Source organism: Pongo pygmaeus, chromosome 6 (assembly GCF_028885625.2).
Source record: "Pongo pygmaeus isolate AG05252 chromosome 6, NHGRI_mPonPyg2-v2.0_pri, whole genome shotgun sequence".
NCBI classification, from domain to species: domain Eukaryota; kingdom Metazoa; phylum Chordata; class Mammalia; order Primates; family Hominidae; genus Pongo; species Pongo pygmaeus.
Window position 1 is genome coordinate 150,043,493 of NC_072379.2, and position 27,663 is coordinate 150,071,155.

Here is a 27,663-nt window from a genome sequence, read left to right on the forward strand (position 1 = left end):
GTTCCTTCCGCCTGCCTGCCCACCACCCAGGCCCACCCCAACCTTATCCTCCACTGCTTTTCAGAGGAGTCTGGCCAACACAAATCCTCTTGTTTGTTTGTCTGTCTGTCTGCTGCTCCTAGTCTCTGCCTCTCCCAGTCTCTCAGCTTCTGTTTCTTTCTTGAACTTTCTCTCAGTCTCTGAGGTCTCGAAATCACGAGGCTTCGACCCCTGTGGACCAGATGCCCAGCTAGTGGCCTTTCTCCAGCCTCTCAGATGGCACAGAACTACAAACCCCAGCATGCACTCTGGCCTGAAGTGCCTGGAGAGTGCTGGTGCGCCCCTCCTGCATTCTGGGAACTGTAGTCTCCCTGGCCCCCCATGCTCCCGCCAGGGCATCAAGCTCTTCCCTGTCCGGCTGACCCTGCCTCAGCCCTAGTCTCTCTGCTGATCTGCGGCCCCGGGAAGCGTGCGTCACTGAATGACAGGGTGGGGGTGGAGGCCCTGGAAGGCAGCTTCCTGCTCTTTTGTGTCCCCCACTTGAGTCATGGGGGTGTGGGGGTTCCAGGAAATTGGGGCTGGGAGGGGAAGGGATACCCTAATGTCAGACTCAAGGACAAAAAGTCACTACATCCTTGCTGGGCCTCTATCCCCAAGAACCCAAAAGGACTCAAGGGTGGGGATCCAGGAGCTCTTGTATGTATGGGGGGAGGTGAAGGAGAGAACCTGCATGACCCTAGAGGTCCCTGTGGTCACTGAGAGTGTGGGCTGCCATCCCCTGCTACAGAAACGGTGCTCACCTTCTGCCCGACCCTTCAGGGAAAGGCACACAGGGGTGAGGCCGAAGGCCCTTCCGTCTGGTGCCACATCACAGAAGGACCTTTATGACCCCCTGGTGGCTCTACCCTGCCACTCCCCCACACCCCAGCCCCCACGCTGCAGCCCCAGGGCTCTGCTGGACACCTGGGTTCCCACTTATCAGCCTCAGTCCTCACAGCGGAACCCAGGCGTCCGGCCCCCCACCCTTCAGGCCAGCGGGCGTGGAGCTGAGGCTTTAGAGCCTCCCAGCCGGGCTTGTTCCTGTCCCATTGTGTATGGGACAGGGGTGGGGCGAGGGCCAGCACCGGAGAGCCCCCTCCCACTGCCCCCTCCTCTCGGTCCCCTCCCTCTTCCTAAGGAAAAGGCCAGGGCTCTGCTGGAGCAGGCAGCAGAGTGGACGCACAGTAACATGGGCAACTTGAAGAGCGTGGCCCAGGAGCCTGGGCCACCCTGCGGCCTGGGGCTGGGGCTGGGCCTCGGGCTGTGCGGCAAGCAGGGCCCAGCCACCCCAGCCCCTGAGCCCAGCCGGGCCCCAGCATCCCTACTCCCGCCAGCGCCAGGACACAGGTAAGGGCCAGGCAGCTAGGAACAGGTAGGCAACAAGGGTGGTGTCAAGGCCTGAAGCCTGGGGCTGGGAAGGTCTGGAACCTGTAGCTGAGCCGGGAGGGCCAGGTCACAAATGCAAAAGGGTTATCGATGTGCATAGAACAGGACAGTCTGGGAGGCTCAGAGTCGGCAGGTGAAAGCTGGGAGTAAGGGTGCCAGCTATAGAATCTGGCCAGGGTTTGAATGCTGTTCTGCCGCCAAGAGCTGTTTGACTTTGAGCAAGTTACTTAATCTCTCTGAACCTGCATTTATATAAAATGGAGATATGGCAATACTTACTCCGTGGGGAAGTAAGTTTCTAGCTCACAGCAAGCCTTCAACAGCAGCGATGATTATTTAGCTGGAGAAGAAAGGAGCTGACAGCAGTGGTTACAGGAGAGTGAGAAAGTGGGGTCTCCCAGAAGAGGGAGAGAGTTGGGCAGCAGACTCAGGCCCTTGGGGTAAGCGGACTGAGAAGACAGAGCCACCAGGCTTTTTTCCCCTGCTCCAGCCCCCTCCCCTCGTGGCTGTCACCCGAAAACTGGACCATGCAGTTCCCACAAGAGTCCTCCCTGGGGCAGAGGTCCCAGGAGGGAGGAAAGACCCGGAGGCCTGGTGGGGTGCCAGGCCGGGGGCAGGCTGGGGCTGCAGGCAGCTATGAGGGGAAGGCTGAGGGCCGGGGCCCTGCTGCTCAGGCGCACCCTTGGCCTGAGTCCCTCCCTTCCTCCCGGCCGCTGGTGGCCCTGGGAGGAAGTGATAAGGCCTGCGAGGCTTCCCTTCACACATGGGGCTGCTGTCAGGAGGGGTTGTGAGTGCGGAGGGAAATCAGGGCTGAGGAATCCCTGCGGGGCTTCCCTCCACTCAAGCACCAGGCTCTGTCCCCCTCAGGGTAGGGCTTATAGCAACTTTGCGGGGGGTGGACACCCCATCTCCAGAAGAGGTGAGGTGGGCGCTGCAGGTGGGATGCGAACTCAGCCTCGGGGCAGGGGCTCAGGAGCTCAGTACCAGCAGCCCCTGCAGCCCAGGACCCTAGTCTATAAACGGAGGCACAGCTCGCCCCTAGCTCCTAAGGCCTGGGGAACGCCAGAAGGCATGTGGCAGGTGGGCCGTGAGATCACCAGTGCTGTAACAGGGGCCTCTGGGTGACATCTGGGGAGGCTGAAAGGAAACAAACCCTTTCCTGATGGCCCTATCCCTGGTTCCCAACAGCCCCCCGAGCTCCCCGCTAACCCAGCCCCCGGAGGGGCCCAAGTTCCCTCGTGTGAAGAACTGGGAGGTGGGGAGCATCACCTATGACACCCTCAGCGCCCAGGCGCAGCAGGTGAGGCCCGCCCCCCCATCCCCATCGTCTCCAGGGAAAGGGTAGGTGAGGCCTGGCCTCAGATGGGGCCGGAGAGGGAAGCTCAACCCTTCTTTGAATTGGTCCCTTGTTTCCAAAAAGAGGAGAGGAATGGGAAGAACCAGAGGAGTTGAGGGACATGCATGGCACTTGGGTGACCCTCAGCCTCCAGCCTTACCCCCAACCCTGGCTCAAGCTCTCCCCCATCCCACGCCTGCACCCCTCTCCCCATCCCACCCCTGCACCCCTCTCCCCCATCCCACCCCTGCACCCCTCCACCCTCTCCCCCATCCCACCCCTGCACCCTTCCTCTCTCCCCCCCATCCCACCCCTGCACCCCTCCCATCCCACCTCTAAACCCCTCCTCCCTCTCCCGTCCCACCCCTAAACCCCTCCTCCCTCTCCCCATCTCACCTCTAAACCCCTCCTCTCCCTCCCCATCCCACCCCTGCACCCCTCCTCTCTCTGCCCCCGTCCCACGCCTGCACTCCTCCTCCCTCTCCCCATCCCACCCCTGCACCCCTCCTCCCTCTCCCCCTTCCCACGCCTGCACCACTCCTCCCTCTGCCCCCGTCCCACCCCTAAACCCCTCCTCCCTCTCCCCATCCCACCCCTAAACCCTTCCTCCCTCTCCCCATCCCACCCCTAAACCCCTCCTCCCTCTCCCCATCCCACCCCAAACCCCTCCTCCCTCTGCTCCCGTCCCACCCCTGCACCCCTCCTCCCTCTCCCCATCCCACCCCTGCACCCCTCCTCCCTCTCCCCCTCCCACCCCGTACCCTTCCTCCTTCTCCCCGTCCCACCCCTGCACTCCTCCTCCCTCTCCCCATCCCACCCCTGCACCCTTCCTCCCTCTCCCCCATCCCACCCCTGCACCCCTCCTCCCTCACTCCTGTTCCACCCCTGCACCCCTCCTCCCTGTCCCCCACTCCCATCCCACCCCTGCACCCTGGCCTGTCCTGACCTTTGCACTCCCTCAACCCAGGATGGGCCCTGCACCCCAAGACGCTGCCTGGGCTCCCTGGTATTTCCACGGAAACTACAGGGCCGGCCCTCCCCCGGCCCCCCGGCCCCTGAGCAGCTGCTGAGTCAGGCCCAGGACTTCATCAACCAGTACTACAGCTCCATTAAGAGGTGACAGCTTCCCGGACACCACAGACTCCCTTGTCCCACTGAGGCCCCAGAAACCCCATGACGACCTTCCCATGACCCACTCCCTTCCCAGATCCTAACACCACGTGGGCCCCTCCAGCCCTCCCCCAGTGCTTGCACAAAGCCTGGAGGAGGGCCTCCCTGTCCCACACAACTTCCTGCTTGTCCCCTTCCCACCCCTCTCCTCCCCAGGAGCGGCTCCCAAGCCCACGAACAGCGGCTTCAAGAGGTGGAAGCCGAGGTGGCAGCCACAGGCACCTACCAGCTTAGGGAAAGCGAGCTGGTGTTCGGGGCCAAGCAGGCCTGGCGCAATGCTCCCCGCTGTGTGGGCCGGATCCAGTGGGGGAAGCTGCAGGTGCGGCCGGCCAGCGAGTGAGAGACCCGGGCGCTACCAAAAGGGGAGCGGGGTGGTGGGGCAGTTCCTAAGGCTTCCCGGGGGCTAGGAGGTCCCAAACAATGGGGGAGATCCTTGCCTGTTCCCTTAGAGACTGGAAAGGTAGGGAGACCGCCCCACTCTCAGCACCCAGGGGAACCTCAGCCCAGTAGTGAGGACCTGGTTATCAGGCCCTATGGTAGTGCCTTGGCTGGAGGAGGGGAAAGAAGTCTAGACCTGCTGCAGGGGTGAGGAAGTCTAGACCTGCTGTAGGGGTGAGGACACCTGGGCGGTGCTGTCAGTAGCAGGAGCAGCCTCCTGGAAAAGCCCTGGCTGCTGCTTCTCCCCCAAGAGAGAAGGCTTCTCCTGCCAGGCCAGTCCAGTGCAGCCCCTCACCGACACCCGCTGCTCCCCCAGTTCCCCTGCCTCGGCCCGCACCCGCCCTCACACCCCAGCCCACAGACTCGGGGCTGGCCTTGGTTACTGGAACGCCTGTGACCACAGCACTAAGAGAAGCAAGCTGCCCCATGGGGAACTTGGTCCCACAGCCTCGGCCTCCTTCACCGTCACTGGCCGCCAAAGAGTTTGAAATAAAGCCACGTGCCCAGTGAATCCCAGAGGAACCTCAAATAAAATAAAAACAATCCTATCTGACACTTGCCTGACCCTCTAAGTCGTTCAAAGCTTTAGCTCAACTTTGATCCATCTGAGTTGCCATAGTGGACCCCACTCAGAGCTGCGTCCCTCCCTTGACCCCAGGCTGGTCCCTGCCACTCCCCTGCCCCTGTCACTGACACACGTTTCCTCCTCCCTCAGGCAGGAGTGGGACCTCCCAGCCTCCTCCTGGGGCCTCCACTCAGAATGTCAGGATGAGCAGGGTCCTAGGAGGCCCCCGGTGCAGCCTTCCCTTCCCACCATCCATGTGCTCAAAGAGAATCAGATGGCTGGCTGGGGTCACCCGTCCTTTCTTGAATGCCATGGATCATGGGGGATTTGCTGCCCACACTCCTAGGCGGTCTCTTAGACATCCGTTGGTGCCTAACCCAAGCATCAGTTTGGCAGAGGCTGAGTCCCTCCTCTGTACTAGATACCAGGTCAGCTTCCGTAGGGATGGGGAGATACCTGGCCCAGGGAGGAGATGAGGAGCAGCCCGGATGGTGCTACATATGTCAGAGAGCAGGGCAGGAAGGGATCAGTGTGGATGCCAATGGTCAGGAGGGCGCCATGGAGTGAACCATGACCCCTGCCTCCTCGCCAGCAGCTCCTCTGGGGCTGATACTCAAGACCCCCGGTCTCTATCCTCACCCTCCTCTCCCGCTGCCTCGGCTGGCTCAGGTGTTCGATGCCCGGGACTGCAGGTCTGCACAGGAAATGTTCACCTACATCTGCAACCACATCAAGTATGCCACCAACCGGGGCAACCTTCGGTGAGTGCCCCCCACCACGCCAGGCCCCAGCCTTCTTCCCCAAGGCAGGGAAGGCGGGGCTCTGACCAGCTCTTTCCCCACGCATGCCAGCTCGGCCATCACAGTGTTCCCGCAGCGCTGCCCTGGCCGAGGAGACTTCCGAATCTGGAACAGCCAGCTGGTGCGCTATGCGGGCTACCGGCAGCAGGACGGCTCTGTGCGGGGGGACCCAGCCAACGTGGAGATCACCGAGGTGGGAACCAAGGGCCACCCATGAGGGTGTCCCCAAGGTGGAGAATGAGGAAACCAGTGGGAGAAGGCTCGGGGGATCCAGGCAGGAAGAGGGGAGCCTCGGTGAGATAAAGGTTGAAAAACACCAAAGGAGGGGTGCCTGGGTGGTGACGGAGACCCAGCCAATGAGGGATCCTGGAGATGAAGGCAGGAGACAGTGGATGGAGGGGTCCCTGAGGAGGGCATGAGGCTCAGCCCCAGGCCCCGCTCTGGCCCGCTCCCCACAGCTCTGCATTCAGCACGGCTGGACCCCAGGAAACGGTCGCTTCGACGTGCTGCCCCTGCTGCTGCAGGCCCCAGATGAGCCCCCAGAACTCTTCCTACTGCCCCCCGAGCTGGTCCTTGAGGTGCCCCTGGAGCACCCCACGTGAGCACCAAAGGGAGTAACTGGGTGGGATGGAGGGGGCCATCCCTGAGCCTCTCAAGAAGGGCCCGCAAGTGGGTGCTGATCCCACACCCCAACACCCCCAGGCTGGAGTGGTTTGCAGCCCTGGGCCTGCGCTGGTACGCCCTCCCGGCAGTGTCCAACATGCTGCTGGAAATTGGGGGCCTGGAGTTCCCCGCAGCCCCCTTCAGTGGCTGGTACATGAGCACTGAGATCGGCACGAGGAACCTGTGTGACCCTCACCGCTACAACATCCTGGAGGTGAGGCGCGGGGTGGGGCTCGGGCACCAAATGTTCCTGTCCAAGGCGGGAGTCTGGCTCTCACTCCATCCCCAAAATGCCAGCCACAGGGACAATCAGCGCAGGTCCAGGGTTGCCTCCTAAATGGGAACTGAGGACAAGCTCTAGAACCACTGAGGCAAAGGGGTAGGGGGTGGGAGGGGTGTGTGTGGGGGTGTGAGTGGGTGAGTGTGAGAGTGTGGGTTTGTGGGGTGTGTAGTGGGTGAGTGTGAGTGTGGGTTTGCGGGGTGTGTAGTGGGTGAGTGTGAGTGTGGGTTTGTGGGGTGTGTAGTGGGTGTGAGACTGTGGGTTTGTAGGGGTGGGTGAGGGTGGGTGTGTGGGGGTAGGTGGATGTGGGTTTGTGGGTGTGTATAGGCAGTGACTGTGAGACTGTGGGTTTGTGGGGGTAGGTGACTGTGGGTTTGTGGGGTGTGTAGGGGGTGAGTGTGTGTGGGTTTGTAGGGTTAGGTGAGTGTGGGTTTGTGGGGTGTGTAGGGGGTGAGTGTGTGTGGGTTTGTAGGGGTGAGTGTGGGTTTGTGGGGTGTGTGGGGCGAGTGTGAGAGTGTGGGTGTGTGGGTGTGACTGTGGATGTGTGTAGGCAGTGAGTGTGAAATTGTGGGTTTGTGGGGGGGGTGGGTGTGAGTGTGTGAGTTTGTGGGTGCGTGTGGGTATGAGTGGGTGGGTGACGGGGGCATGGGGATGGATGGGTGTGAACATGTAGTTGTTCTTTCAGGCATAGGACCCATAGCTCTAGAGCTTTCATCAGATTCTCAAATGGGACCTTGACTCGGAAAAGGTTAAGACCCATTTTAGAGATGAGAAATTAAAGCCTGGGGCTGAGGAGCGACTGGCCCAAAGTCCCTCTCTGCTCTGAGGTGCCTTCGCAGGCAAAAACCTGAACCAGCCCACTAGGCAGCCAGGCCTCCCAATGGACCACCCACCTCACTCCTTCCAGCCATGCATGGGAAACAGAGATAGTCTCCCCACCCCACCCCCATCACCTCTTTCCCTACCGATGCCACACACCCTTCTGCCCCAGGATGTGGCTGTCTGCATGGACCTGGATACCCGGACAACCTCGTCCCTGTGGAAAGACAAGGCAGCAGTGGAAATCAACGTGGCCGTGCTGCACAGTTACCAGGTGCACAGGCCCAGACTGGCCAGAAAGGCAAAGGGTTTGCATACGGGGGCAGCAGGGGCGGGGGATGGAGGAGAGGCAGCCATTTAGAAACTAGGGCAGGATTTGGACAGGCAGAAGAAGTTCCGTAGTCCCAGTGCCATGGCGCACACTGGCCTGCGGTTTGGGGACAGGGCAGGTACTATTCCAGGCGCTGTCATCTGGTGGCTTACTGTGTGCCAGGGACCTTGCTGTTCACTGCATGCCCAGTCATGCTGATTCTCAGGGCATATTGGGTATTGCAGTTTGTGGGACCCACTGGATCCTGGAAACAAATACCAGGATCAAGGCACACCAGAAGTCGTAGTTTGAGGAAGCCGGGGCCTGCTGAGAATTTCTGTGGGCTATTTGGTTTGGGGGCCAGGCATACAGATGCTGGAGATTAGAGCTGCTGTTCCATGTTGAACTTGCAGCATGACCATGCATGATGCAGTTTGGGGTGAGGGTGACATTGTGGTTTGAGGGGACACAGGGTGTGTTAGACATGGGGTAATCTAGGGCACATGTGGTTTGGGGTGACAGGAGTGGTGGAGGAAGAACGGGCGAGGTCTGTGGGTCTGGTTTGAGCCTCTTCCCCTCTTTCTCCCTTCCAGCTGGCCAAAGTCACCATCGTGGACCACCACGCCGCCACGGCCTCCTTCATGAAGCACCTGGAGAATGAGCAGAAGGCCAGGGGAGGCTGCCCTGCGGACTGGGCCTGGATTGTGCCCCCCATCTCGGGCAGCCTCACTCCTGTCTTCCATCAGGAGATGGTCAACTATTTCCTGTCCCCGGCCTTCCGCTACCAGGTGCCCACCCTAACTGGCTCTGCCAGCCTGGGCCCAGCTCTAATTCTAAGCAGCCCCTGGGGACCTCTAACCTTTCCTTTTCTTTACCTCCCCTCCCAACCCCATCATCTCTCTGCAGCCAGACCCCTGGAAGGGGAGTGCCACCAAGGGCACTGGCATCACCAGGAAGAAGACCTTCAAAGAAGTGGCCAAGTGGGTCCCCTAGGAGCCCCGCTCTCCCCCCACACACCCCGGGGACCCTGCCCCAGCAGCGTTCTGGGCCTACCACTCAGTATCCCAAAACCTTGTTGGGAGGGGGTTGGACCCTTGCCTGGGGAGGCCCTGCCTCTGTGTACCTGGGACACCCTCACGCCTTCCTCTCCCGCAGCGCCGTGAAGATCTCCGCCTCGCTGATGGGCACGGTGATGGCAAAGCGAGTGAAGGCCACAATTCTGTACGGCTCCGAGACCGGCCGGGCCCAGAGCTACGCACAGCAGCTGGGGAGACTCTTCCGGAAAGCTTTTGACCCCCGGGTAGGGCTGAGCCCAGGGGAGCAGGGAGCTAGAAAGAGGGGGCTCTATCAGCATCTTCAGGGGTGCCCTGGAGGACAGGAAGTGTTACAAGTCAGGACTCATGAGGAACCCGGAACCACAGGTGTTCTCTGATCAAGTTGGGGCCTGAATCTTGCACTGCCAGGGAGGCCAGAGTGAGGAGGACAGGGCCTCCGGGGGCCACAGCACCCAGGACATCTGTCTTCTCACCCACAGGTCCTGTGTATGGATGAGTATGACGTGGTGTCCCTCGAACACGAGACGCTGGTGCTGGTGGTAACCAGCACATTTGGGAATGGGGATCCCCCGGAGAATGGAGAGGTGAGAACTTCCAGGAAAGGGGCTGCTGGGAATGAGGAGAGACTCAGAATTGGAGTGACTGGGCAGGAACCTCTGCCCAACACACACACACACACACACACACACACACAGACACAGGAACCTCTGCCCAACACACACACACATACACACACACACACACACACACACACACACACACAGACACAGGAACCTCTGCCCAACACATACACACACACACACCAGGATGGAAAGGGAGATGCTAAGAGACCCCCGGAGCCTGAAACCCCACACAAGCCACACTCCCAGCCCACCCGTGTGGCTGCCTCCCTGCAAGCACACTTGCTTAACTGCGTCCCCAAGTCATTTCCATTATCAGTGCATTATCATTTTTAATACAAGGAAGGCACGTCCTGGCTGACCAAGAGGTTAGACTGTGCTCGGGCACTGACAAGAAAAACAGGGATACGTCACTGAGGGCAGCTTCTAGGATGCGGGTAGTTTCTTAATGGGATACTGGTTACACAGGTGTGTTCAGTTTGTAAAAATCCACAGAGCTGTACATTTACAACATGTACAACACTATTACAGCATTTTCTTTTCTTTTGTTTTATTTATTTATTTTGAGAACCTATTTATGTTGCCCAGGCTGGCCTTGAACTCCTAGCCTCAAGAGATCCTCCTGCCGCAGGCTCCTTTTTCAAAAGAAGAAATAGAGCGCTGTTTAGATGCCAACATAGATTAAATAACTTCACTTTTTAAAGAGAAACACAAAGCTAGAGTACCATCATTGAATTCCTTCTCTTGCAAGCTTAGGTATCTCTGAGGTGCCCCAGGCTAGGCTCATTTCTGAGTCTTACCTGCTCCAGCTTCTAGGTGTTAAAGGCCTTATTAGCACTAAGTACTTCCTCAGTACTCTTTTTTCTTTTTTCCTTTGAGACAGGGTCTCACTTTGTGGCCCAGACTGGAGTGCAGTAGTACAATCACGGCTCACTGCAGCCTCAGCCTCCCAGACTCAAGCAATCCTCCTACTTCAGCCTCCCAAATAGTTGGGACCACAAGCGCATGCCATGATGCCAAGCTAATTTTTGTATTTTTTGTAGAGATGGGGTTTCGCCATGTTGCCCAGGCTGGTCTCTAACTCCTGGGTTCAAGCAATCCACCTGCCTTGGCCTCCCAAAGTGCTGGGATTAGAGACGTGAGCCACTGCACCTGGCCCTCAGTATCTTAAGCAAGTTTGAATCTGGTGAAAGCCTTTTTGCTGCCTTAGTGTCCATTTCAGCCCTCATTCTGACCTACCTTTTAAAGAAAAATAGCACCAGCAATTGACTTTTTTTAGCATAAAGGTGTATAGACACCCATATAACCTACAGCCTTCACAAGGCATAGCACATTTTCATCACCCTGGAACGTTCCCTCATCAGTTCCTCACGCGAATCCCTTCCCAGTCTGTCTCCCTGCCAGAAGTGTCTGTCACCACAGATTAGTTTCACCTGCTCTAGAACGGCACCTAGATGGAAGCACGCGGTGTTACGGCGTCTCCTGCTGAGTCTGTTTTTGAGGCGCACCCGTGTTGCTGCGTGACTCGGTATTTCACTCTTTCTGCTGCTGAGTGCCGTTCATTGTGTGAATATCCCCAGTTTGTTTACCCATTCTCTTGTTGGTGACACTTGGGCTGTTTCCAGGTCGGGGCTATTATGAATAAACCTGTTATGAACAGTCTTGTACCCGGCTTTTGTGGGCTTATGTTTTTATTTCTCTTGGATAAATACCTAGGAGTAGAATTGGTGGGTCATAGGGTAGATGCATGTTTAATCTTTCACTTTTTTAAAAAATAAAACTGCCAGGCCAGGCACGGTGGCTCACGCCTGTAATCCCAGCACTTTGGGAGGCCCAGGTGGGTAGATCACTTGAGATCAGAAGCTCAAGACCAGCCTGGCCAACTTGGCAAAACCCTGTCTCTACTAAAAATACAAAAATTAGCTGGGCATGGTGGCGCACGCCTATAGTCCCAGCTACTCAGGAGGCTAGGCGGGAGAATTGCTTGAACCTGGGAGGTGGAGGTTGCAGTGAGCCGAGATCGCGCCACTGCACTCCAGCCTGGGTGACAGAGCAAGAATTCTACTCAAAATAAAATACAAATAAATAAAATAAAACTGTCAAACAGCAAAGCAAATTAAACTGCCCTTTAAGGTCTGTGCAGTTCAATGTATGTTAATTTTATCCCAAATTTTTAACAAATCAAGGAATACAGCTCACAGAAAATGGGGCATATTCACTAAAAATAAGGAATATTTACAGCAAATTTGTTTGTAATACCCCACACTGGAAACTATTCAAATGACCATCGACAAAAACTGATAAATTGTGGTATATTCAAGTCCCATATCACACTAAGTGTGAACGAAACACAACCACACACAACAGTGCAGGTGAATCTCAAAAAATGTGAAGAGAAAAAAAAGCCAGACCAAAAAATACATACTGTACTACAGGATTCGCTTTATATAAAGTTCAGAAACAGGCAGAACTAATCCATGGAGTTAGAAATTAGGAGAGGAGTTAGTCACTGGGATGGGGGTGGCAGTGACAGGAAGGAGGCACGAAGTTGGCTTCTAGGATGCGGGTAATGTTTCCTTTTTTGTTTGTTTTTGTTTTTGAGATGGAGTCTCACTCTGTTGCCCAGGCTGGAGTGCAATGGCGTGATCTCGGCTCACTGCAACCTCCGCCTCCCCGGTTCAAGCGATTCTCCTGCCTCAGCCTCCCGAGTAGCTGGGATTACAGGTGCCCGCCACCATGGTCAGCTAATTTTTGTATTTTTAGTAGAGATGGGGTTTCACCATGTTGGCCAGGCTGGTCTTGAATCCCTGACCTCAGGTGATCCACCTGCCTCAGCCTCCCAAAGTGCTGGGATTACAGGCGTGAGCCACCACGCCCAGCCATGGGTAATGTTTCTCAATGGGATGCTGGTTGCACAGGTGTGTTCAGTTTGTGAAAACTTATAGAGTTGTACATTTACAACACGTGTGCACCTCTGGACTTGTGTTGCATGTTGACAAAACATTCAAACATGAAATTCAAATCGTGCTTGCTAACTCTGGCGAACTTGGGAACCAGCACCCAGAGGCATCTGCAGTTGAGCACCAGATGCAGTTCTTTCCAGCCTCCTTCCCCCTGGGAGGTCCGCTTGATGCCGCTTCTTCATGGCAGCACAAACAGGGCCATGGTCTTCTGAGGAGGGCAACCTGCACAACGTCTGCTAGTGACCAGGACACTGCCAAAGGAACTGAGAGTTTGTCCACCCATGAAATCCACTAAAACAGGAAAGATTTGCCCCAGCTATTGTTAGCCGGGAGTGAGGAAAGAGCCGTGCCCTCCCCTGCAGCTGCAAGGACGATCTGCCTACCCCAACAAGTGGGGATCCAGCAACTCCACTTCTAAGGATTACCCGGCTGAAGCATTTAAAAGTGGGAGCAAGGCACACGTACAAGGGCGTTTGAGGGAGCACTGTTCCCAGACCACCAAGCTGCCCTTCAGTCTCAGCGAAGTACAATGTAGCCACTAAAAAGACTGAAGTCATGTTTTGGGAAGTCCAGGCAGGAGGATCGCTTGAGCCCAGGAGTTCAAGGCCAGACTGAACAACACAGTGAGACTCCATCTCTTCAGAAAATTTAAAAAATTAACCAGGAATGGTGGCACGCACCTATAGATCTAGCTACTAGGAAGGCAGAAAAATCCCTTAAGCCCAGGAGTTTGAGGTTACAGTGAATTATGATGGAGCCACTGCACCCCAACCTGGGCAACAGAGCAAGACCCATATCTAAAAACAATACTACTACTTACGTCAATATTGTTGCATTGACCTGGAGAGATGTCTGCAATAAATTATTGATTAAAAACAAGGAAGTACAGTATGGTACCACTTTTACTTAAAAAAAAAACTATAAATATGCACATGCACATAAGTTCAAGGAAAAAGGGCTGGAAGGTTAATACCTGTCAATGGTGCATATGCCTGGAGGGAAGACGGGGTGCTCTTTCTCTTATCACTTTACACATTTCTGTAATGTCATTTTTCAAAAACATCAGATCGCTTTTGAAATTTTCAAAACAAATAAAAATTAAAAGTTACAAATCAATAATAATGAGGGTCAGCTGGTACAGTTTTAAACTTCTATGTAGTTTGAAATGAAACAAAACTAACCCTGATGCAAACACTCCCCTCGCCAGAGCTTTGCGGCTGCCCTGATGGAGATGTCCGGCCCCTACAACAGCTCCCCTCGGCCGGAACAGCACAAGTAAGTTGGGTGAGAGTTTGGGGGAGCTGGGGGAGCTGATGCATTTGGAGACACAAACAGAAAGGGAGTCTGAAAAGCTCTCCCTCTGTGCCTCGAGTCGTTTTCCCACCAAAAGCCAGGGCTCCAGGATGCCCTCCCTTCCAGGCTGGAATGGCAGTCCAGACCTGCCTGCTTCTGAGAGCCGGGACAATCCTGAAGTCTTCAGAGAGGGGGGTGTGGTGTGGCAGGGCCCCAGGCTGGGAACCCCAGGGATGCTGGCCCTCAGCCCCTCCCAAGGGCAGGGTCTTTCCTGTCCCAGAGGCAGAGACCCTGAAGCTGTCCCTGGGGCTGGGGCTGGGCCTAGGCTGTATCCCCAGGGCCCCGTGACAACCTTGTCTTTGTCCTGTCTTGCCAGGAGTTATAAGATCCGCTTCAACAGCATCTCCTGCTCAGACCCACTGGTGTCCTCTTGGCGGCGGAAGAGGAAGGAGTCCAGTAACACAGACAGTGCAGGGGCCCTGGGCACCCTCAGGTCAGGGCCTCACCAAGAGGGGTGCAACGGGTGGGCAAGCTGCCTGGGCAAACATGGGCTGCGAAGGGAGCTCCAGTGACGACCCCTGCACCCCAGGTTCTGTGTGTTCGGGCTGGGCTCCCGGGCATACCCCCACTTCTGCGCCTTTGCTCGTGCGGTGGACACACGGCTGGAGGAACTGGGCGGGGAGCGGCTGCTGCAGCTGGGCCAGGGCGACGAGCTGTGCGGCCAGGAGGAGGCCTTCCGCGGCTGGGCCCAGGCCGCCTTCCAGGTGAGCCCAGCCCAGCCCCTGTTCTGACTCCTCCCACCTGGGATGCTTCCTCCTGCCTCACTCTGCCCTGATTCTGTTTGGTTCTTTGGTCCCTTCCTGTTCCTTCCAAAATCCACCCTTATCGCTTCATGGCATAGCCAGCTCTTCTGGGTCAGGGGCAGAGGATGACATGGCCCTGCCAACCACAGTGGGTGCCTAGCCCAGGCAGAAGTGTAGCCGAAAAAGAGCAGGCAGGGCCCCGGCAGGAGGGAGCTTCAGCCAGGCACAGGCTGGGCCTCACGAGTGGGCGCACAAAGGGAGGGGGTGCAAGGCAGGGCAGGGTACCCCACCCAGGACGGGCAGGATGGAGGGAGAAGGAAGGGACGGAGAGAAGGTCAGACAGAGGCAAGGGCTGAAGCTGAGGCCAGCACAGAAGCCACAGGAAGTCAGAGGCCAGACAGCCTGGGGCGGTGCCTGCACCGCAGAACTGGTCCGGGGCCAGGCAAGCAAGCGCAGGGAGAGGTGGACCCCTGGGGGCCGTGGCTTTTTAAGCCTGGGCTTCCTCAGGGGCAGCGCTGCCTGTCTGGGGATCATGTCTGCAGTTGACAGGAGCTGAGTCTCCCCAGTGCCACACTGTTCAGGGCAGTGCTGCTCTCCCGGGGCCCAGGCTGGAGCTCAGCAGATTTGCCTTGATTGGAGGAGGAGGGCATCCTAGGAGGAGGGGGAGGGGAAGGGCTACCTCAGGGACGGGGAGGTCAGGCTGCAGAAACACATAGGCCCTGATTGGGAAGAAGGGAACGGAAAATAAGTCTTAAAGAATTTAAACAAAAAGAGCCATTGGAGCGGGATGAGACCACATCATAAGGTTTTGGGAATAGGACTTTAGAAGCGTAGGATCCATTACAGCATCACCGGACCAGAAGCAGGAAGGCTGAGCTAAGCAGAGCAGCAGCAGTGGAGATAGGAAGGAAGGGAGGGAGGGGGCCGAGGAAGGAAGGAAGAGATATAAGACTTCACACGCACCACAAAAGAAAGATTAACAGGACTTGGTGATATGAGGCTCAGCCAATCACGGGTGAGCCCTGAATTTCAAGCCTGGGACTGGCCCAGCAGTTTTCTAGCTGTGTGCCTGACCAGGAGTAGACGGGATCCACACCCTCCCAGAGATCTGCCCCGTGGGGTCCCCTCTGCCGCCCGAATTGTGCGTCCCTTCCCAGGAGCACTTACTATCTGCAGGCACTTTGTGGAAAGCTAAGGGCTGTACATAAAAGTATCTCATTTAATCTTCACCAGAATACAATGAGGTGTAAAGATGGGGAAACTGAGGCATGTCACTGTAAGTACGGGATTCGGAATTTGAATGCAGGTCTGAACACACAGACGCCTTCACAGAGCTACTGTGTGCCAAGCACTATGCTTCTCGGATCACGGGATTAACACGCACCAGATAAGGAACGATGCACCAATCAGGACGTGCAGAGAAGGAGCCAGCCGGGTCCCTGGGCCCAGCGGCCAATCCATGAAATGGGCTGGCGGAAAAGGTGCTGTCGTTGGCGCCGGCCTCAGCCACTGGGGCTGCCAACCCCCCGGAGCAAGATGCAGTGAAGCCGCCCAGGCGCCTCACTAGGGCGACCCCTGGTGGCGGGAGGTCCTCAGCCCTCACCGGCCTATCCCGCAGGCCGCCTGTGAGACCTTCTGTGTGGGAGAGGATGCCAAGGCCGCCGCCCGAGACATCTTCAGCCCCAAACGGAGCTGGAAGCGCCAGAGGTACCGGCTGAGCGCCCAGGCCGAGGGCCTGCAGTTGCTGCCAGGTGGGCCCTGCCCTCACCCTAACCCAGCTGGTTCTCTGAGGCCCCCACACGCCGGGACTAAAGCACTCTGGGGCCAGGCCCTGCTCCCTAGCTCAGACTGCCTCGTTTGCCCCTCCCCGCCCCCAGGTCTGATCCACCTGCACAGGCGGAAGATGTTCCAGGCTACAGTCCTCTCAGTGGAAAACCTGCAAAGCAGCAAGTCCACGTGAGGACGACGGCTTTACCGCCCCCCCACCCCCGTCCTGCACCCCCTGACCCTGGACCTTCCTCCTCCCACATTCTCCCACCCCCACCCCTCTCTGACTCCCCGTAAGTGCCCCCTCCCCACCCCCAGGAGGGCCACCATCCTGGTGCGCCTGGACACCGGAGGCCAGGAGGGGCTGCAGTATCAGCCGGGGGACCACATAGGTGTCTGCCCACCCAACCGGCCCGGCCTTGTGGAGGCGCTGCTGAGCCGCGTGGAGGACCCGCCGGCACCCACTGAGCCCGTGGCAGTAGAGCAGCTGGAGAAGGGCAGCCCTGGTGAGGGGCAGCCTGGGATGCAACAGGGCACAACAGCCCCATGCCCAGCCCCACGCCTCCAGGAGCTCAGGACCCGACCCAGGGGGTGGCCACCTCCTCCACAGCTCAGCAGGCAGGCTCAGAGCTGGCTGTGCTGCCCACTGCCAGGCTGGCCTTGTTGCTGGACCATCCCCACACCCTCAAATGCACCCCCACCAAAAGGCTGTCCCCTCCCTCTGGGCTCCTCTCCAAGGCTCCCCTAGCAATCTAGCTTGCTCTGGAGCTGGCACTGGGGCTGTTTGCTGCCACATCAATGCCTGGGCTTTATTTAAAATAAGGGGGTGGAGACAGAGGCAGAGGAGCCCAGACCAACCCAGTCCAGCCAGGGGCCCCCAAACAACACACTGAGGCTACCCAGACAGGCCCACCCCGCTGCTCAAGGGCAGGCTCTCTAACAGTCACCAAAACACAAACATCAGCCCAGGTACTGCAGTCCTGCTGGGCCCTGTCCTCAGAGCTCCCTGTGCACTATCCCCAGGTGGCCCTCCCCCCGGCTGGGTGCGAGACCCCCGGCTGCCCCCGTGCACGCTGCGCCAGGCTCTCACCTTCTTCCTGGACATCACCTCCCCGCCCAGCCCTCAGCTCTTGCGGCTGCTCAGCACCTTGGCAGAAGAGCCCAGAGAACAGCAGGAGCTGGAGGCCCTCAGCCAGGTTGGGGGCCACCCTAGTGAGGCACAGGGGCTAGAGAGACGGGATGAGCTGGGGGGGGCCCAGTGGCAGGAAACCCCCATGCAAATTCCCCTCTGGACTTTCTTCTCCTGGCCGACATGCACTGGTGCTTTAAGACCCAGCTCCTCAGGGAGGAATTCATGGCTGGATTCTCCAAGTCTTAGAGAAAGCTCTATTGGCCTGAACTGAGGAGGGAGAAACCCTAAAGAGGCTCAGTGGGGGAGGGGTCAAGAAGGGAGGTTACTAGGAAGGGCTACAGGGCCCCCAACCCACTGCATCCTGCCCTGCCAGGATCCCCGACGCTACGAGGAGTGGAAGTGGTTCCGCTGCCCCACGCTGCTGGAGGTGCTGGAGCAGTTCCCGTCGGTGGCACTGCCTGCCCCACTGCTCCTCACCCAGCTGCCTCTGCTCCAGCCCCGGTACTACTCAGTCAGCTCAGCACCCAGCACCCACCCAGGAGAGATCCACCTCACTGTAGCTGTGCTGGCATACAGGACCCAGGGTGAGGCAATGAGCAGGAGCAGGCCTGGCCACAGCAGGGGTGGGACCGGCCCCTCTCTGGCCCCTCACCGGCCTCTCCTTCCCACCCCCAGATGGGCTGGGCCCCCTGCACTATGGAGTCTGCTCCACGTGGCTAAGCCAACTTAAGCCTGGAGACCCTGTGCCCTGCTTCATCCGGGGGTAAGTGAGATGGAGGACTTGGTGGGGAGCTGCCTAGGGTCAGGGTGGCAGCTTCGGTGAGGAGTGAGGAATGTCACTGGTGAGGGGTGTCACTGGAAACAGGAAGGAGCTCTGTAACATGTCAAGGATGTGGTGTCATTAGGTCACTTCAGAACTCTGGCTAAGCTTTGGCTCTCTCATTCATTTTAGAGTTCTGCTCTGAAACTATAGCTCCCAGAGCCAGAGCTGGGATCAAACCGGCTGGCCCTGTGGCTTTCTGAAAGCTTCTGTGTTCCTCTCTATGTCCCCGGGCTGTCTGATGTTGGGCAGCATGGCACCTGGGAACTACAGTCACTAAATCCTCACTCAATCCAGGGAGAACAACTAGTTAGGGTTAAGACCACCCTTGGCCTTGGTGTCACCAAGGACTCAAAGAAGGTGAAGGTTTTGTTTTTTTTTTCCCCAGAGATGGAGTCTTGCTCTGTCGCCCAGGCTGGAGTGCAGTGGTACGATCTCGGCTCACTGCAACCTCCACCTCCCGGGTTCAAGAGATTCTCCTATGGCGTGAACCTGGGAGGTGGAGCTTGCAGTGAGCCGAGATTGTGCCACTGCACTCCAGCCTGGGCAACAGAGCCAGACTCTGTCTCAAAAAAAAAAAAAAAGATTCTCCTGTCTCAGCCTCCCGAGTAGCTGGGATTACAGGCACCCACCACCACGCCCAGCTAATTTTTGTATTTTTAGTAGAGACGGTGTTTCACTATGTTGGCCAGGCTGGTCTCAAACTCCTGACCTCACGATCTTCCCGCCTCCGCCTCCCAAAGTGTTAGGATTACAGGTGTGAGCCACTGCACCCGGACCGAGGGTGAAGGATTTTAAGAGACCCTTCCTTCATGCTGTGTCCAGAAGTCTTGCCCGCTCTCATAGCCAGGAACCAAAAGTCCTGGTAGGACTGAGAACAGTTCCTAGGCTGCCATCAGCTGGGCCTGGTGACTCAAATCCACCCAGGTGGCTAAACTACAAATAAACCGTACCCATCTACTGAACATAAACTAAATACCACTATTAAGGATACTTAAAATAAACACACTCAGTGAACCCATTATGAACTGAAAGTGTCTTTCACCCTTCCCACATTTTCTAAATCCAAAATGAACTATATTTCCTTTGGTGCAGTCTCCAGAAACCACAGATCCAAGGAGTTTCAGCAAGTTCTTTTTTTTTTTTTTAATTTTTTTTGAGATAGGAAGTCTCTTTATGTTGCACAGGCTGCTCTTGAACTCCTGAGCTCAAGCACTCCTACCACCTCGGCCTCCCAAAGTGTTGGAATTACAGACAGGAGCCATTGTGCCCGGCCCAGAGTTCTTTTAATAAGCCCATCATGCTTCCTACGAGCCAGACACTGCTTTAAGGACTTCACGAATATCAACTCATTTATCAGGAGAGCTTGGGTCCTCCTTGCTCCACCCACCCTGCATGGTGAGAATGGTGGGGCAGGGAAGGCAAAGGGGACCTGATGGAGTGTCTCTCCTGCCAGGGCTCCCTCCTTCCGGCTGCCACCCGATCTCAGCTTGCCCTGCATCCTGGTGGGCCCAGGCACTGGCATTGCCCCCTTCCGGGGATTCTGGCAGGAGCGGCTGCATGACATTGAGAGCAAAGGTGAGGCTGGGGACTAAAGGACTGCCTGGAGGGAGTCACACAGTCTAGGGACAGAGGGGTGGGGCGGGAAGGCAGGACATAGGAAAGAGAGGGCAGGAAACAGAGGCCACAAAGCTGAAAAGACACTCATGAGACCAAGGGGAGGGCAGGTACTGCAGGCAAGGGGTGGGCCCTGTGTGCCTGGCTTCCTGGTGCCTGGTACATAGTAGGTGTTGACTGGATTAAGGACAAAGGAAAATAGAATTTTCGAAGGGATTAGGGCTAAGACTCAAAGAAGAACTGCCCAAGGTGGATTCTTGACTGTGCCAGAGCTGACAGAGGTCTGTTCAAGACCTAAGGATGCTACAAGGTGTTCAGATTGAGCATGGGGTGCCCAGGGTGGTCTGTCAAAAGAAGAAGGCTGTGACTGGGAGGAGAGTTAAAAGTGTGGGAGAATATGAAGTGGGAGCAGGGAAGGGGACTGCGATGTCACACAATGCAAAGGGCATGGAATTCTGAGTCCCAAGCCGCGCATTCTAGCGCAGCTCCACCAGGGGCCACCACCTCACCCGCGCTTCCCTTCCCTCTGTAAATCAGGGCTGTGCAGGGTCTCTGTGAAAGCATTCTGCACTCTTAAGAGATGAAACAGCCAAAGTAATGGTAGCTTCAGCCCAAAACGCTGGGCTGCCAGGCTGGGTGACGGTGGCCTGTGGGGAGGCCCCACTAGCACTGTGCCCCGGAGAAGAGCCTTCCCAAGCGCGGGGTTGCTTGCAGGGCTGCAGCCCACTCCCATGACTTTGGTGTTCGGCTGCCGATGCTCGCAACTCGACCATCTCTACCGCGACGAGGTGCAGAACGCCCAGCAGCGCGGGGTGTTTGGCCGAGTCCTCACCGCCTTCTCCCGGGAACCTGACAACCCCAAGGTGTGAGACCCTGAGGGCGCAATGGTAGCCTGAAGATAGGGAAAGAGGGGAGGACTCGCGCTCTCCAGCGGAGCACACCGACCATGGCCCTCCCGTGGCCTCCCACGACCACTCAGCCACCCCTGCACACTCTGGCCCACCCTCGTGCCCTTCTAGGCCCGCCTCCTCCCGCCCCCGCCCCGCCCCACCCCGCCCCTTTGGCTCTGCCCCTCTTGACACCGCCCCAGGGCACGCAGGCCCCACCTGGCCCCCTCGGGAGACTTTCACGCCCAGGGCCAGCCAGCAGCCCCGGGCTGCGCCCCCGCGCCCACCCCCACCAGGGCCCGCCCTAACCCCGCCGCCCGGCAGACCTACGTGCAGGACATCCTGAGGACAGAGCTGGCTGCGGAGGTGCACCGCGTGCTGTGCCTCGAGCGGGGCCACATGTTTGTCTGCGGCGATGTCACCATGGCAACCAACGTCCTGCAGACCGTGCAGCGCATCTTGGCGACGGAGGGCAACATGGAGCTGGACGAGGCCGGCGACGTCATCGGCGTGCTGCGGGTGCGGAGGGGCGGGCCGGGCCTGAGGCGGGGACCAGGGCCTGGGCGTGCGGGGTTCCTGCTAAGGTCTCCGAGTCGGGTTCTGATCCACTGCGCCCTTTTCCGACAGGATCAGCAACGCTACCACGAAGACATTTTCGGGCTCACGCTGCGCACCCAGGAGGTGACAAGCCGCATACGCACCCAGAGCTTTTCCTTGCAGGAGCGGCAATTGCGGGGCGCAGTGCCCTGGGCGTTCGACCCGCCCGGCTCAGACACCAACAGCCCATGAGAGCCGCCTGGCTTTCCCTTCCAGTTCCGGGAGAGCGGCTGCCCGACTCAGGTCCGCCCGACCAGGATCAGCCCCGCTCCTCCCCTCTTGAGGTGGTGCCTTCTCACATCTGTCCAGAGGCTGCAAGGATTCAGCATTATTCCTCCAGGAAGGAGCAAAACGCCTCTTTCCCTCTCTAGGCCTGTTGCCTCCGGCCTGGGTCCGCCTAAATCTGGAAGGCCCCTCCCAGCAGCGGTACCCCAGGGCCTACTGCTACCCCCTTCCTGTTTCTTAGGCGAATGTTAGATTCCTCTTGCCTCTCTCAGGAGTATCTTACCTGTAAAGTCTAATCTCTAAATCAAGTATTTATTATTGAAGATTTACCGTAAGAGACTGTGCCAGATGTTATGAGAACTACTAAAGTGCCTAACCCAGCTCATGTGGATTACAGTTTCTTTTGTTTTCTTTTTTGAAACGGAGTCTCCCTCTGCCGCCCAGGCTGGAGTGCAGTGGTGTGATCTCAGCTCACTGCAACCTCCGCCCCCCAAGTTCAAGTGATTCTCCTGCCTTAGCCTCCCGAGTAGTTGGGATTACAGGTGCCAGCCACCGCGCCCGGCTAGTTTTTGTATTTTTAGTAAAGACAGGGTTTCACCATCTTGGCCAGGCTGGTCTTGAACTCCTGACCTCGTAATCCACTCACCTCAGCCTCCCAAAGTGCTGGGATTACAGGTGTGAGCCACTGCACCCGGCGTGGATTACAATTATAAAATGACAAGATTTCTGTTTTAACCTGTGCAGTTGTGGGTATGTGGTGGGGAAAGGGGTCATTCTTTTGACAGAGAGTCCTACACGCCACTTGACCCTGCACTCTGAAAACATGGTTTCCAGCCAGTCTGGGCTGCTCCCCCATGCAGTTCTCAGGCTTGTGATCGAGAAGGCAGGTGCAGCACTCAGCTGCCAGGAGTGGGGCCTACCAGAAACAAGAGTCACAGAGATGTGCAACAGCCATGAGCAAGCTTCACTGCTTATTTCATACAGGATGGGGAGCCACACCCACTTCCTGAGACATCACACCCGGGCTGAAGTCCAAAAACATCAGCCCTCCCGCCTTTCCACTCACAAGTCCCCATCCCCTGCAAGCCACAAGGAACCTGAAAGTGCTGCTGGCAGCCGCCAGCATGACGAATCCACAGCCTTAAAGCCCACCTGCCTCACTGTCGCCCTTCCATTTAGCTCGGCCTCATCCTTGACCTCTGTCCCTCACCTTGAGGAAACTCGAGGACTTCTTCCCAGGCAACTGCTCCAGGACACATTCCAGTTGGGGATGTCTCCCCTTATCCCCTCCGGGTGGAGACCATCTCTAAGACTTGTTTCCAGATGCCATCAGCATCTCCTCTCTTTTCTACCTTTTCTCTGTTCTCGGGGCAGGTTCCTCACTGACTCCCTGGTCCTGCCCAACTAAAGCACCTGGGCTTGTCATCTATGGGGCCTCTAACAATGACTCCTTGTGTTTTTCCACTCCACCCTCCAGTCTCCTGTGGCTGCGGAAGCCAGGGTACCTGTGGGAGGAGACAGCACTTGGCAAGCAGTCCAGGGGTCTAGATGCCAGAGATGACCACCTCCCATCACCCCAAATTCCCACTACTGCTCCCATCGCTTCGTCTGACTCCGAACCAACTACCTATGCCATTCTTTCTCCCTCCCCTCACAGGAGACAATACTGACCCTGAGGAGTCGTCTCAGTCAGTGCAAGAGGCCCGGTCAGGCTCCTTCTGGGTGTCTGTGGTCACCTGAAACCCTCCAGGGAACAGATTCCGGGCCCTCTGGGTTCCCCACTGTTGTCTGGGGCTAGAGGCAGGACTGGAGCCTGGTGACAAAGGCCATCAGCTGGGCAGTTCCATGATGCCCAGTGTCCATCAGGCTCTGTCCCCTGCAGGCCCCACCCTCCTCACCGTCACTTGACCAGGATGGCTTCTCCTCATCAGGCGAGGGTGGCTGTGAGGGGCTGGAGCAGGGCCTGGACAGGATGGAGGCTGCAGCCTCACCCCACGGCTCCTGCTGCTGCTGCTGGTGAAGCTGCATGGAAAGGAGGAGGAATGAGGGCCGCCACCTGAGGAGGGCAGGGCCAAGCACCTGGGCTAGAGGCAGAGGGCTTTTCAGCCTCCTCCTGCGACTCTGCTAGACCCTTCCGTAGACTCCACCCCGCCTCAGTCTCCATGTTGTTCACCTGCCTTCTCTCCACATTTCTCCTTTGGGCACCCCTCTACTCACCTGGTGCAGGTAAATGACATGGAGACTCATCTCGGCAGAAGCAAGTTCTGGGAGCTGGGCCAGCTTCTGGCCCCCAGTGCCTCCTGGGGACACAGAGCTGGAACATAACATGAAGCAGGTCAAACGACATGCCCTCCTCCCGCCATACCCCAGAGGGCTCCCCTTCTGAATCCCCCCACAGCGCCCCAGCTCCCCACTCCTAGAGGATCAGCCCACCCCCCCCCCACACCCCTGCATCTCAGCCTCCACTCCTCACCTGGGGTCCTGGGCAATTCGGGAAATGGAGGCAAGGAGGCTGGCCGTGGCCGCTGCTGGACAGGGCGCTGTCGGGCTCAGATCTCTCGGGGGCAGGAGAGGGTGCACGAAGAGGTTGGCCAGGAAGGCCTCAGGCTGGGTGCAAGAGGAGAGGGAAAGCCAAAGAGGGTGTCAGAAGAGAGGACAGAAAGGGAGTAGGGAGGAAGTGGAGGCCTAAAGAAGGCAGGAGAGCAGGCAGGGGGTGGGGGCTGGTGAGGCAGGTTACTACCTAAGGTGAGGCTAGAGGGGAAGGGTTTGGAGAGGAGTTGTGGGGGTGACGGCAGAAGGGGAGGCCAGGCTTGGGACTCACCAGGGGCGAGGTGCAGTTGCTGAGCACCCCTGGGGTGGAGGGGCCACGAGCCGAGGTGGCGCCCCAGGCAGCTGCATCTTGTTGTACTCGGCCCCAGAGGTGCCCAAGAAACTTAGAGCTGTGCCCTGGGGGGCGCCAGAGCGGATGCGCCAGGGAGAATCGCATCAAAGAAAGCTCAGTCTTGCCGTCCTCCGCGCGCTGAGACAGCGAGGCCTCAGTCTGTCCCGCCGAGAGCCACTGTGAGCAAGGGCAGTCTTTCAGGTGCAAGAACACTGAGCCTTATGGGAACAGGTGGGACAGGAAACACTGCCCCATCTTCCACGTGAAGGAAACAGACCACAAGGGGGACTCGTTCACCATCACCCAAAAATACAGCAGCAGTGCAGAACCTGGGCCTGTCATCTATTCGTCACCCCTGGACTGCTTGCCAGCTCGGGGATAGGGCTGAGCCTCAGTGCTTTGCCCAGGGTGATCCTGACAGCCTTGGTCCAGGCACCAGTCCTTACTCAGCCCCACCCACGGGCCAAGCCCATTCCTCACCCCCAGGGGGTCTTTGCTCCCATTTACTGATGTTCCTATGTGCCAGCAACTCCATTATGGGCTATACAGACATAATCTGTGTCTTCACAAGCCTGGCCTTGGCTGTGCTCTGGAGAGCACATTGCCATTGTTGCCATCGGACAGATGAGAGCACGAGGGCACAGGGAAGGGAAGTGACTCGCTCAACGGCACAGGTAGCAAGCAATGGAGCCAGGGCTGGAACCCAAGTCTGCTCCCGAGAGGCAAGCAAACTCCCACCCAGTCCAACCCCCCAGGGCCAGGGAACGGCTCTGACCTGAGGGTGGCCGTGGCGCTTCACATCCATAAGAGAAAAGGAACAGATGTCCCCAACCCCAGCCACATCCACAGTGAAGTGATGAAAAAAGTCGATAATCTCCAGGGCACGAGGGCGGAACCAGAAAAGCAGAAACAGCGGGGTGAGGAGCGGGGACAGGAGCTCCTCCAGGAGGGAGACCTGGGGAAGCAGCGGTGAGATCGACCAGGGGTCGCTGAGGGGCCCACGCGCGTTATCAGGACCAAGCAGTCCCCAGCGACCCTCGCCAGGGCAAGAAGCCTCCCCACCCAGTCACTCCCTAGACTCCTGGTGTAGTCTGTTTGTCTCATGCCCTCTGCCAGACAGACCCTCCGCGCAGACAGACCCCACAACTTCCTCCTCAGCCCGCCGTCGCGCCCACCCTCACCGCTCGGTACTGCAGCAGCTGCGCCATCTGCCGGTAGGCGCGGTCCCTGCCGCCAGGGCCGGGCTCCTCCGGGAGGTAGTGCATGTGGGCCAGGGCTGTCTGCAGCAGCAGCTGCGGCGCACGACCCTGGCACTGCTCTTCCGGAATGAAAGACCTGAAAGGCGGGATCCGTGGGGGGAAGGGGCCTGCGGTTAGGAGGACGCGCGGTGGGATGCAGGGCTAGAGGGCCCCAGTGGTGGGAGAGGTAAGGATTCGGGGGAAACTTCACATGGCCCCAGATCAGAGAAACCAACACACGCCACCACCCCGGGCATCTGCCGTCGCACCTGGCCACGGTGGCGGTGACCCCGAGCGCGGTCATGGCGGTGAGCACGTGCTCCACGGCTAGCACGTCCTCGTCGTAGACGGTGAGCACAAGCAGCGCGGCGAGGAGTGCGCCCGCGAAGAAAACGAGCTGGCGGGCCAGCAGAGCGCGTAGGGGCGCGGGGGGCGCAGCGGTGCGCAGGAAGGCGGCTGCGGGGCGGTAGGCGCGGGCCAGGCGCGCGCGCAGCTCGTGCGGCAGCTCGTTGAAGTGGCGCAGCTGCAAGCGCGCCAGGCGGGACCAGCCGCGCGCCCCCAGCGCGCCAGGCTCGCGCCGCAGCAGCTCCGCGTGGCTATAGAAGACGTGCAGAACCTGCCAGGCCAGCACCAGCGGGCTCAGCGCCAGGTTCAGGGCGGCCAGCAGCAGCACTGTGCGCCCCCAGCGCGCTGCTAGGGCGCCCCGCTGGTCGCTGCGCTTGTAGGCGTGCGGCAGCTCCCAGCCCCCGCGGAAGAGCGAGAAGGGACCGCGGAAGAGCAGCAGGTCGACATTGAGCGCCAGGCCGCGGCTGAGGAAAGCGGCACTGCCTCCCCAGGGCAGCGGGCAGCGGGCCGGCAGCAGGCCTTTGTTGGCCAGCGCCACCTGGTAGTTGGTGTAGCGCAGGATGCGGTGGTGGATGTCCAGCTCTGTCAGGGGCCGCGGCTGCACGCACAGGCCCCCGCTCCGCTGCAGCGCCAGGAGGCGGGACTGCACCTCTGCCCACGGAACCGAGCTCAGCTCCTCCTGAAAGGGGCACTGATGAGAGCCAGCGACCCCCCATTCCTCTCCACAGTGATGCTCAAGCTCCACACTCCTAAGTGTGCGGCCTGAAAACCCGCAAACTCAGTTTGCGATCACAAACTCGCCATGGCCAAGCTACATCCCTCATCGTCCCCCTCCCACCTTTCTCTTTCTGCCCTCCCTTAACCCTGTCACTAACAAGGGCACGCCCTACTTCCTTCATCCTCTTCTAAACTGCCCTGTTCCTCATCATCCCTGCCATTCATGTGGCCAGTAGTCATGTACTTCCTGGTGACGCCTCCAGGTGCTGGACCTGGCTTCTCAGCTCCTTCAGGGCCTGAGGCCCCCTCAGTTGTACACACAAAACAGAATGGCTGGCCAGGGGCGGTGGCTCACACCTGTAATCCCAGCACTTTGGGAGGCTGAGGCAGGCAGATCGCCTGAGCTTAGGAGCTCGAGACCAGCCTGGGCAACACGGTGAGACACTGTCTCTACTAAAAATACAAAAAATAGCAGGGCATGGTGGTATGCACCTGTGGTTCCAGCTACTGGGGAACAGAGGCTGCAGTGAGCCAATATCGCAGCACTGCACTCCAGCCTGGGTGAAGGACCCAGACCCTGTCTCAAAAGAAACAAAACAAACAAAAAAACAAAAAACCAGAATGTCTGGCAGTTCGTGGGAGAATCTCTCCTTCCCATTTCCAGTGCACCCACCAACTCTGCAACAGAATCCTCCCCACCTTCTGCCTGGGCATGCTTTACACTCCCAGCCCCACCCGACTCCAGGCCATCTTCAGCTCTGTCACCAGAAGCCTTCCCAGGACCTGGGCTATGTCCACATCTGGCAGTGGGGCACTGTCAGATCTCATCTGGAGGCTGCAAACCTCACTTCAGCCCAGTTTCACTCAGCTTTTCCAGTCCAGGTTAGTCAAGTCCCCCAGGCTGGCCTCTCCAGTCCA

The 27,663-nt window shown here is 58.2% G+C and overlaps 2 protein-coding genes across 6 annotated transcripts in view; one reads left to right on the forward strand and one right to left on the reverse strand.

Moving 5' to 3' along the window:
- Positions 1-21,947, forward strand: NOS3 (nitric oxide synthase 3). 4 transcript variants are annotated; one of them, XM_054494469.1, is made up of 26 exons: positions 1-1,365; positions 2,593-2,704; positions 3,708-3,856; positions 4,067-4,229; positions 5,583-5,674; positions 5,765-5,906; positions 6,172-6,311; positions 6,416-6,590; positions 7,648-7,749; positions 8,379-8,573; positions 8,692-8,765; positions 8,941-9,085; positions 9,320-9,424; positions 13,631-13,698; positions 14,093-14,209; positions 14,306-14,480; positions 16,138-16,270; positions 16,397-16,475; positions 16,605-16,792; positions 17,310-17,482; positions 17,792-18,002; positions 18,094-18,181; positions 19,695-19,816; positions 20,570-20,718; positions 21,067-21,261; positions 21,370-21,947. In XM_054494469.1, the coding sequence occupies exons 1-26, from the start codon at positions 527-529 to the stop codon at positions 21,529-21,531; spliced, it is 4,293 nt and encodes a 1,430-aa protein (XP_054350444.1). In that variant the 5' UTR covers positions 1-526; the 3' UTR covers positions 21,532-21,947. The 4 variants fall into 4 exon arrangements, with proteins under 4 accessions (XP_054350444.1, XP_054350445.1, XP_063524048.1 ...); XM_054494470.1 differs by lacking the exons at positions 16,397-16,475; positions 16,605-16,792; positions 17,310-17,482; ... (4 more) ...; positions 21,067-21,261; positions 21,370-21,947 and having other exon boundaries at positions 15,826-16,246; XM_063667978.1 differs by lacking the exons at positions 13,631-13,698; positions 14,093-14,209; positions 14,306-14,480; ... (8 more) ...; positions 21,067-21,261; positions 21,370-21,947 and adding an exon at positions 10,344-11,091.
- ATG9B (autophagy related 9B) overlaps positions 19,508-27,663 on the reverse strand; it is a 14,663-nt gene continuing 6,507 nt past the window's right edge. The window contains exons 1-10 of one of the 2 annotated variants that reach the window (XM_063667980.1): positions 25,953-26,793; positions 25,627-25,780; positions 25,221-25,400; positions 24,386-24,622; positions 24,038-24,171; positions 23,782-23,878; positions 23,463-23,586; positions 23,236-23,377; positions 21,073-21,380; positions 19,508-20,747 (exon numbers count right to left, since the gene is read on the reverse strand). In XM_063667980.1, coding sequence (XP_063524050.1) covers positions 23,250-23,377; positions 23,463-23,586; positions 23,782-23,878; positions 24,038-24,171; positions 24,386-24,622; positions 25,221-25,400; positions 25,627-25,780; positions 25,953-25,987 — 1,089 coding nt within the window. In that variant the 5' untranslated portion in view covers positions 25,988-26,793 and the 3' untranslated portion in view covers positions 19,508-20,747; positions 21,073-21,380; positions 23,236-23,249. Of the gene's footprint in view, positions 20,748-21,072; positions 22,481-23,235; positions 23,378-23,462; positions 23,587-23,781; positions 23,879-24,037; positions 24,172-24,385; positions 24,623-25,220; positions 25,401-25,626; positions 25,781-25,952; positions 26,794-27,663 lie in introns of those variants that run through there. The other variant, XM_054494473.1, reaches the window with a different exon arrangement.